Raw genomic sequence first — 10,877 nt, 5'->3', positions numbered from 1 at the left:
TGCCACAGAGGTTCAGCTGGCTACATAACCCATGCTGAAACAGTCAGAGAAACAGAAAATGAGCAAGGAAACATTGTATACCCACAGTAAAAACACTCAGTAAATTAATATTTTTAATTGCTGTTACACAGAAGAAATGAGAAAAAAAAATACATTCCAAACAAAGAATTAAAATAGTGAAATAATCATAAAAATGTGTTAAGAAAAGTTCCCAGATCAAGTGGCCGTACTGCATGTGGTGACCTTTACAATCACGGTAAAGGAAGTAAGTGCTAGAGACTTTCAGACGTGGCAAAATGCTTGACTCCCTGGGGGTGAGCAGCTGCTTCAGTCCCATCTTCAGTGCACTCTGTCTGGAATGCGTGGGAGAGGGGCTGGAGCGAGAGGCTCGCATGGGTACAAGACATGGAGATAGTGTTCAGGACAGACAAATCAGTCTGGGGCCTCAGCCAGGCAGAACTACTGCTTCTCCAATTTGTATTTGCTTTTTCTTACCTTGTTGTTTGGGGCTGGGGTTTGTCTTCTCTGTTTTTTTTAGTTTGATTTAACAAAGCATCAGGTTCTGCTGGCCTGACCCTGCTAGCACCGTAGGCTTGGAGTAAGCCTCCTCCAGGCGAATTGAGAGCAAGGCCTGGTCCTGCAGGAGCCTGCACAAGCAAAATACATGTGTTTGTACTGATTCAGCACCATCACCCAATGGGCTGGCTTTGGTTTCATGCTTTTTATCTGTTGGGAAAATGTTTCTTTTATTTCCGGTGCTCTCTCAGTCTTTTGACCAATCCAAATTGGCCCAGTTGTGCTCCCACTGCGGTCTCAGTGGCTCAGCCCCTGCATCCCTCTCATATGAGAGTGGCCTTGTGCTTCAGCCTCACTGTTGAGCCATCGCACCACTCCAGTAGCTCATCCTACAGCAGCGAAGTGTCACCACAGAAACAATACAAGCCACAGAAGATTTGGCATTCCTGCCAACTGGCCACCTTTTTTCATTTAGAGTCTATCCAGAGTTGTATACTTCTTTACAATAAGAGCAAAAATAAAATAACATTAAGAAAATTCCCTCCAAACTAAGAAAACTAAAACCCTTAAAACATTTAAAAGAAAACATAAAAATTTGCATTGTATTTGCTTCTGAGTTCATATTAAGATAAGATTTTACTGCAGCTGCTTCAAAATTATGGTCCATTTCACATGTACACAGCTCACATTCCTTGGTGTGCAATTCTTGCTTTCATTTGTGTTTGTACAGCAGGTAGTGCTACCAGAACTAAGTAGTTTCTAGCTGTGGTCCAGATCAGTGAAGAGTGGTATCTTTACTAGTTGAGAACATGGTGATGGTTTAGAGCTGTAATTTTAAATCAATTCTTGTTCTGGGCCCTAGGATTGGTGGTACAAGTACTTCCTGTGCTACAGAACCTGCTATTTCTTTGATTCAGGTGAAAAGGAAATAATTCACGAAGGATGTGCAAACCTTTTTGATTACATCAAGGCCTTCCCTCTCTGCTGATTTAAAGCCAGTAAATCACAGAAACTAAACATCCCTTTGCAAGTTGTCCCACGAAACCTAGCTGACCTTCTGCAGAATAAAGGTTGAACAGAATGACTTCGTTTTCTGTTCTAGTCATTTCAACAACCATAGCAGACTGTGAGAGCACTGTGTTTTGGCTGGATTCAATCTAATCTAGCTAACAGTCAGGGATAAGACCAGACTGCAAAATTTGGATGCAAGGTTCATGTCTAAGAATTTGGTTCAGGCTTTTCGAAGAACTAAAAATCATTTACAAAACTGAAATTAGATTTCAGACGTTTAGGCTAAACCCTCCTTAGAGTTCAAGTGCGGCTAAATCCATCCTGTTAGCCAGTGTGAATAAATATTTTGCATTTCCCTTCCACTCTGATGCAGACTGAAAAGGCAGTCACTCGTTCCATGCTTTAAGTGAAGTCCTGCATATCCCTAAAAACGTTTTTAACACTAGGGTAGGGTAATACTTGGGACTTAGCGCTTTACATCTTCTAAGTGCTGCATGAGCATTAATCCTCACAGCATCCTTGTGAGGTAGGTAAGTGCTAATATCCCAATTTTTGAAATGGGGTGAGGGCCTGATCCCTTAGTGTTGCACAGCACTGGCCCACATATACTCATGCCTTTTTCCACCAGATGAGGACCTGCCCCCAGAAAATTTAAGTGACTTACCCAAGGCCACAAAAGGAGCGAGCATGGAGAAAAGGCAGAAGTATCCAGGAGGACTTCTGTCATGAGAAGTTGGCAACTTCCCATCCTCTTCCAAGAACACAATTAAGATGCTTCTGCTTAAAAGAGCCCTTGTCTCATCCAGAAACCAAGCAAAGAGGCAGCAGCCACTGAGGTCTACAGTTGCTGTTTGCTTTGATTTGCAAAGGAGCTGATAGTGCTAGGGCCAGGCACAATACACTGCAGGGTGCTTCGTTCCCCCTGTAATGTCCCTGGGCCAAAGTCTGGGTGCTTCTCAAAGATTGTACCCCCAAAAAGAAGAAGAATGGATCAAACCTCACAGTTTGTAAAGAGACAATAGGAAGATCCACAAAGGCAGTACCACAGACTTTGTACTTCACGTCATTTGTACTTCCTGTTAGCTTTCTCTCAGAGTCAAGATTACCTGTGCTTGGGGTTGAGGGAACAGTTGTAATCCCAAGAAAAGCTATTTAACAGACTGTCAGCAACTGCTTAGTGTTTCTTCAGGTTTATGAAAATCAAAATTGTGTCAAATCAGTGTCCACAGCAGCTGGTCTCTTCCCAGCAGGAAAAAGCCTCCAGAAAAACAGTCTCGATGTTCCTCCAGGAATATGGGTTAAAAGGAAGAATGCAGAGCAGGAGAGAGATTTTGAAGATTGAGAGCCCTTGCTGGTGAACCTCTGAGCCAGCCAGGACTCTCCTTGACTTTGTATGCTGAGAGCTCTGCCTCATGTTCCTGGGAAGGCTGAAGCTGTTGCAGGACTGGGAACGGAGTCAGCCTGGCTGGCCAGAATGCATCCCAGCCAGCCCATTCCAGGAGAGGGGAGGGCAAGGGAACGACAGCCCACTCAGGCTGTGCATGTTTCTGTTGTTACAGCTAAAGCTGCCCAGAGACTTCTGCCACCATAAACCGCATGATGGCCAGTGGAGAGTGCAGGCCTCCTAATAACACTTCAAAGATCCTTTCTGCATGTATCCAGTGACTGATGGTGGAGGAGGATAACAAAGCAAGCCAAGATGAAAAAGCATGCCAAAAAACAACTCGGCCATCTTAATAATGATAATCAAAATTCTAACTTTTTAAAAAAGCCTACCTTATCACATATGCATTTTCCTCAAGGCAAAGAGAAGCTCGGGATGTGGGGACCTCCTCTGAAGAACTGCCAGCTAAGAACTGGGAGTGCTGGACTGACCCATGACAAGGTGCTGTAAATCAAACTGAAATGTGCTCTTTGCTCACATGCTTGGAGGATGGTGGGGTTCACCCCAAATGCTTAGATTTCCTCTTTGCTGGGTCAATCTCTTGCTGGAAGAGATTTGCAAAGAGTCAAGCTGAGTAACAGCAGGTGACATCCACAGAGTGCTATACTGCAGGGTTCAAGCTGTGGCCAGGGGATAAGCAATGCTGATGAAAGAAGATGTTTTATGGCTCTAAATTCCCTCAGCAGTTTACTCCAGGCAGGCCCCGGTGTGCTAGTGAATGAATACTGACAATATTACACAACAGCATTAAAGGGAAGAGATTACATGGAGCTGTGCTATTTACAATGCTTTTCCTCTCAGTAATGCAGCTGACCTTTCTGATCCGTGTCTGAAAAGCAGCAAATGACTCCACGGGGTCAGGATGGTTAACCTAGATTTTTGTAATACTAGCTGCATTTGTACTAATGCAGAAATCATGGGGAGGCAATGCCTATTCCCCACCCAGTCCCACCATGTAAGGCTGTGGAGGAGCAGGAGATCTACTTAACACCTCTCAACACCAAAAGAAAAGCTAGCAGTGTTGGTAGGTTTCCTTAGCTGCCCCTTGACCCTGCTGCACTCTTGCAAAGAGGAATTCCTGCTCTGCCAACTGTGCCAGGGACTCGGTGCCAGGCTTTCGCCTGGAATGGTCTGGGCATGCTAAGTATGGAGACTATGGTCATTTTCAGCCTATGAAGCTGGTCTGGAGGGCTGCCCCTCCTGCTCCATTCCTGCCCTTGTGAGTGCGTGCAAGGAACTGTTGGGGTGTGCATGGATTTTTGTTGTGTATTCTGATCTGGTTGTTCCTGTGTGGCTGACGGTTTAAGGAGGTGCAGGAACCCTCAGCAAGCTTTCTTTGCACACCTGAAGGCATGTGTGTCTTAAGCCAGTGTGGGAGCATCCAACCCATGACAGCAGCCCTAGGATGGACAGATGGAAAAAGCACATTCAAGATCATTTCAACCAGAAGCAGAGTTTGCTGTTAGATGTCCTAAATGAGAGGAAAAAATTACTTATGATCACAAATGAACTTGGATTAAAAAAATCAGGGCAACCTCTTCCTATATCTTATGAAGAGAGTCTGAAGTCAGAAGTAATCTTGCTTCAGCAGATGGGCAAACAAACAAACCTAAGAATTTGGATCAGAATTAAACAGGCTTTCCCAGCCCTGATGGTGCATTCTCACTGCATCCATAAGAGTTGGAGAAGGAAGCGGCAAGCACTTTGAACACAAAGGACAGTGCTTTTCAGGAAGCTCTGCTGAAAAGGCACTTTCCAAAAACAAGAGTGATGCAAAGCTGATTGTTTACCACCAGCTGGCAAAACACAACAACCTACACCCAAAATCAGGGCCTTGACCACAGGAAACGCTCACGCGAAGATTTGAGAGAGATACTGCAAGCAGTAGTACTGTAAAGCTTGAGTATATGGAAAATTATTTCTAAGGATACTGGGGAAGAAAGGCATAAAAGTTAGATTCCTGTCTGCCATACTGAAGACAGTTAGGGCAATACATTAGTAAGACATGCTCAAAGTCCTCCTGTAAAACAAATTTCCTCGTGCCCATTACATCTGAGATGTCACTGGTGGCTGCAGACACCACGTAACGGCGCACACATTGTGGTGGAAAATGCACCAGCCTGGCTACCTTGATGTCCCTGAAATCTCACTAAACTCCTGTTTCTGCCACATGCCGCAGTGCTGGCTTGCACGTACAGACTTGCCCTGGAGCAGTGATCAGCTGCAATCAAAGCACCCAGCACTGCATGTCAGTGCACCTTTTGCCCTGTGCTCATTGCTTGGTGTTTTGCTTTCATTCTGGTGCTGCTGGGGGCTGCCACATGCTGCTGTTGACTCCAAAGCTCAGTTCTCATCTGGACATGTTGTTTTTTCTCTACCTCCAGGGCTCCTTTCAGCAGAAGCAACAGCTCCAGTTTGCATACTGAGTTTGTAATGCACAAAAAGATAAACGCCGGTTAAATTCATTTTTACCTATGACTTTAGCAGAGATCTGTGCCTGTCTGCCTACTATTGAAAGCAAGTCATCTAGCACAGTGTATCGCCAAACCTCCTTTCCATCAGCTCTCTTCCCAGACAGTCTGCATCACTTTCAAGACTAACAAGTAAAATGCAGTAGTTCAGCACTTCCAATGAGGAAAAATTGAATGAGCAGCTACTGCAGGGACGGTCCAAGCTTTTGATGGGGACTCCACACTGAAGTAAGCTTTATTCAGAGAAAGCCGTTGTGGGGAAAAAAAAAAAGTGCCCCAAAGATAATGCTTCGAAGAAGCAAAATCAACATCACCAATGTGCCTAGAGAAATGGAGATCTCTCTCAGGGGTGAATGCAGCTACAGCACCTGAGATATAACCCATGTTGTTCACAGACTATTGGCTCTCCACCTAGCTCCTCTTTCTGAAGTCCTCTTCATCTCTGCTCTCTACAGCTGACAGTGCAATAAGCATTTGGGCTGCGTAGTAAGTAGCCATGATGATGAAGCGCGAGTAGGGCACAGGAAAGCAGAACTTGTTAAGTGCAATGGTCAGATCCGATACCATGAAGAGCATTGAGCCGATGCAGGCCGAGAGCTTGGTCCATGTCCAGAGGTCGTTGCACAGCTGCATGCCGGCGACTGCTCGCCAGCCCATGAAGCCAATCAAGGCGATGTAGACAGCTACCAGGTAGGTGAATGGGCCTGAGAGGTAGGAGTAGAGGAAGGCATAACAGGAACTGCAAATAAGGCCCATAAACAAGCCGGCTTTAAGGTCCAAAGGCTTCATGCCGAAGGCTGAAGAATACAGGATGTGTGTGATTGCAAACATCAGCAGACCTGGAAAGAGGCATTGACATAGCAAATATGACCTTTCAGCAGTGACTGGCAGTTGGTAACAGAACAAAACATGTGCCTATATTGGTTTTTAAATATAACACAACAGGCACAGGCTTAGATGTTCTTGCAGTGTTACAACTCTCAGTGCTTTCAGTGGAAATCATACTGACCACTTGGGACCATTTTTTAATAAAAACATATGCATAGGAGATCAGCCTTAGCACCAGCCTCCCACCCAAAGGAGCCCTGGCGCATTAACAACTGCACCAAAGTACAATGCTGTTGTGATGCATGCCTTTCTGCGGGAGGCCCGGTGAACTAAGCTGCCACAAAAGGAACAAAGCTTGATTTTCAGGTGGTTCCTCCTCCTTCCCTGCTTTGGATAGAAGGGTGGGGGCAAGGCAAACCAAAGATCATCCCCTTTAACTACCCAAAGTGTTTTGCTAATAGGTCATGTGTGGAACAGGAAGACTGCAAAGGAACAAAATAAGAAAAAAGATACCAGTCCCTCTGAACCCAGACACAAAGCCTGACCGTATTTAGCCACAAACCCAAAGGCACTCAGGGACTGAATCTGGCTTTTACTCCATCTCTGCCCATAGCTAGGAGAAACCCAAACTAGAAAGAAGCAGTTGGCATATTTCATGGCCTGCACCAACGTGATCTACCAACAATTTCATGGCTATTTGCAAGATTAAGATAGACCTTAGCTGGAATCAATCTGTGAAAATAAAATGCCAGCTTCCCTTTGAAGTGCAACACCCCTGAGAAATGCCAGATGTGGGTGTTGGAAGGTACTGCCCATATGTTACTCACTCGTCACTAATCTATTTGACAAAAAGATGTCACTATGTATTGGTACAGCTGCTGACTACTAGCTGTCATGCCAATTGTAAATAAAGGGCCACAAACTGAATCCAGCTTGTCCAGTCGTCTGGTTCCCAGACCCAGACACGGTGCAGCTGCAGGCTGTCCCGCTTTATCCTGGCAGGATTATTAGAGTAGCTGAAAGTTTTCATGCAGCTCTAAAGCATGAAATAGAGAAAAGTATCTGGGAAGCTGAGACCTCCAACAGAAAACTTGTTTACACTGAAAGAATGATGCTGTGGTATAAAGGGCAGTCTCTAAAACCTGCTGCTAGCAGCCATTTTTCCATCCTAATACTCTTGTCTTGAGACAGCTTAAAGAAGGGCAAGTGTCTCCTTGCATTTGAGAAAGGCCAGATATCCACTGAAAGCTCATCCATGGTGGGATAAAAGGCGAACTCATAGCAGGGAGGAGGTTGGTGGGGATCTGGTCTGCTAGATGAGGCTAGAGAAAATGGACAGTGCAAAGGGGAAGGAAGAGAAGAGCAAAGGAGGGCAATGAGAATTTGATGTTTCACAGAGCTATTAGACATCACGGGCATAGCCCTGAGGAGGGATTTATGACAAGAGCTGTTTATAGTGTTACAGGGCAAGAAAAGCTATAGCCCTGGGGGCATATGTAAGGAGGAGGTTATTTTGCCCTAACAGTGATGAGTGGTTTTTCCTTTAGTGGCACTATATGGAGGGTTCTGGGATATGAAACTGAACAATGTATTGTGCTTCATGCAGGCAGCTGACAAGAAGGAACAAGAGTAGAGGAGGACAGCATGCAGCAGCCAAACAGAAGCCCAGAAAGGCAGGAGGAGTTTTGTGATGAGTGGTGAGGCTGGTCACATCCGATAGAGTCAGCTCCCAAGTTTGCTTATTCAACACCCAAAAATCAAGTCAGGAACTGGGGAAACCTGTGATGGCTGCACAGGGAGGGTGGGGAGGATTTCTCTTGCATTTCTCAGCCTTTAACCTGGTCTTCCCTGATCAGACCATCTCCTCTCTGTCCACTTCCTTCCCCTGGGCATCCTTCCTCCTCCCTGTGCCTGGAGTTTCCCCTCAGGCTGGCAATAAGGCTTTTTTGTTAGTCCCTTGTTCACCATGCAGTGTTCACCAAATGCATAAATTGTTTCTAAGTGCCTGCTCCCTAAGGAGGTGGATGTTAACACTGTAAAGTATCTTCTACATGCAGTTAAGACACTAGTCAGAAAATAGTGTGTTATTAGTGGATTGAAACAGCAAAACTGAGAAAAAGCCAAGTGTGCCAAGATTAGGTTCCCAGGCTCTCACTCCCCTATAAAATAATGAACAAATGTCCTTTTATAAACTCATTGTCTCAAAAGCTATTCAAATTAGCCCAGTTCCCAACCCTTTTTTTCAGTCTGAAGGCCATAGAAATTAAACACAAAGTACATTTTATCTAGTATTTCCTCTTACTCTCCTGAAATTTCAAATTCCCTCAATCAACGATGTCAAAAGGTTGAATATTGCCAGTTGTCAACAACAGCAACCTGCTGAGTCTTAAACAGGAGAAAATACATTTTACATGAGAGGTGAAGGATGAAGTGCGGTAGTGTGCTTTTTCTGCTAACAGCTGAAACACAGACATTAACACTTCACTACAGAAGATGGTAGCTTGGATTAGCAAGGACTGAGGCATGCAGGAAGCCCAGGATGAAGGTTGAGATTTTCAACATGCTCCAAGAGAGCTTTTCTTCTCCTTAAGAAGAAAAATGCATGTAAACCTACAAAGCAACACTTCTCAGTTGTGAGACAAGGGTCAAAAAATCCAACTTATTTTCAGATTAAAATACATTGAGACACTGAATTGCTGTGACTGGTTGACCTTCCTCTAGCACTAAACCGGAGAGGCAACTCAGAGATCCCAGCTACAGGGAAGTGGAGTAGTCAATGTATAGAAATAGTGATGGTGAGATTCAGGCCTTGAATGTTTTCCAAGCCACAGCTCAAAGAGCAACTCCAGGAAGCGCAACAAGCACAAGAAGTTGAGCTGAGCCTGGTACCACAGTTAGGAGTAGGCTCATCAATGAGAATGCCAACACTCGGCACAGTGGAGATGGCACCCCAAGAGAAGTCTGGAGGTCCTCAACAACATGCCTGGGGTTCAGCCAGACAGATCCAATCCTCAGGGCCTAATCTAAACCCCACCGAAATCAGTAAAATTTTTTACATGAACTTTTAATGAGATTGGGATAAGCCCTTGGGAAGCAAGATTAAAACCAGACTTAGAGCATTTGGGCTTTCATATCTAGCATTACACATACTTCCCTCTCATGAAGAAAGAGGTTGTGGGAATCCCAGAATAAAACTAAATACTGACTTCATAAGAGGGGTGAAAAAAAAGCCTTTCATTTTCAGAGCTTGCAACAGCACAAGTCAGAAAAATTCCTTAGTCTCATCACATTTTCCCATGGGACAGTCACAGCAGCCAATTAATGGTAGGTGTTAAGTAAGATCCCCATGCTGGTTAAATTAACTTCAGAAACCCTACCAGTCAGTTTAGTTAAGGACTGAACTACTGCTGATTCCTTGTAACAGTCCAAGGCCAGAGAGAGTGTTGCTGCAGGCAGGTTCAACGTGGCTTTCAATGATTAATCTACAGCATTATGTTCTAGTCTGCAAACTAGCAAAATAAAACAAGCTTGTTTTGCTCTGAGAGACGTGTATCTTTCTGTAGAGATGACAGGCCATTGTGGTAAGATTTGTCCTTGATTCCCCATCATTTACATGTCTTGCAAAATAGACGTCTTGTACAACAGGCTACATGATTCATACTGATGAACCTGCAAGTAAGGCAAGATTTCTGATGCTTTAGTTTCTAGCATCCACTTAAACAACTTCCCCAGGCTATGGGCTTGTCTACATAAGGGTTCTCTCCACTTGTTCTCCACTGAGGACCTTTGCACCATCTGTCCTATTTCTGATCCTTGTAGCAAAGGGTGACAAATGTCCCTGCATAGAGATAGAAGGTAGATACTTCCTGTAGCTTCACAGGAGCTGCTGAGTGCCATGAGTGTTCCTGTTCCCCAGGGATTCTGCCCATGCCACCTTACCAGTTCCAGACAGCTGAGATGCTGTAAGCACATGTCAGGGAACCAAACCTGCCCCAATTAACCCTATAACCTGAAGAGAAGCTCAGGAGAAGACTCATCCATGGTATGACTCCTCTAACTATGATGGATTTTTGTCAAAGGATGAGTGCTTCCTACTGCCTAGGGCTTAAGCTGTATATGAATAAACAAAACATGTGGCCCAGCAACTCATTACTAAATAAAAAGAGTAAGAGCTGGACATCCCTTTATGACTGATACTGCACTCACCATGAATGAAGTAGCCCTGCTCCTGCCAGATGAGAAAGGCGTCTCCCACTGCTGAGAATATGAGTCCTGCTAGGATGCGGCTGGCGCTCCGGTGTGACACCAAGAAGTTAATTCCATGAGCCAGAAGGAAAACCCACAGGCAGAAGATAGGCAAACATTTGATGAGGGCACTGAACCAGGAGGGACTGGAAGTTGGCAGCCAGAGGACAAAATAGACACAAGTGGCTTTAAAGAAGGGCACCAGTTTGGGGCCTTCACTCCTCACCTGAAAAAAAAAACCAAAACAAATATTAAAGAAAGATAATTTAATAGGATCATCAGAAACACCAGTGGAAACTGATAAACTGTATAATTGATAAACTGCGTAACAGAACTATCTCCTTCCTCTTGAAAGCTGAATT

The 10,877-nt window shown here is 44.7% G+C and overlaps 1 protein-coding gene across 1 annotated transcript in view; it reads right to left on the bottom strand.

The window, feature by feature from the left end:
- Positions 1-99: 99 nt before the first annotated feature.
- Positions 100-10,877, bottom strand: part of TMEM86A (transmembrane protein 86A) — a 28,276-nt gene continuing 17,498 nt past the window's right edge. Inside the window, exons 2-3 of the mRNA XM_054066716.1 lie at positions 10,477-10,741; positions 100-6,281 (exon numbers count right to left, since the gene is read on the bottom strand). Coding sequence (XP_053922691.1) covers positions 5,854-6,281; positions 10,477-10,741 — 693 coding nt within the window. The 3' untranslated portion in view covers positions 100-5,853. The remainder of the gene's footprint in view (positions 6,282-10,476; positions 10,742-10,877) is intronic.

This window comes from Cuculus canorus, chromosome 5, assembly GCF_017976375.1.
Source record: "Cuculus canorus isolate bCucCan1 chromosome 5, bCucCan1.pri, whole genome shotgun sequence".
NCBI classification, from domain to species: Eukaryota; Metazoa; Chordata; class Aves; order Cuculiformes; family Cuculidae; genus Cuculus; species Cuculus canorus.
Note: the sequence above shows the minus strand (reverse complement) of the source record. Positions and strands in the feature narration are given on the sequence as shown.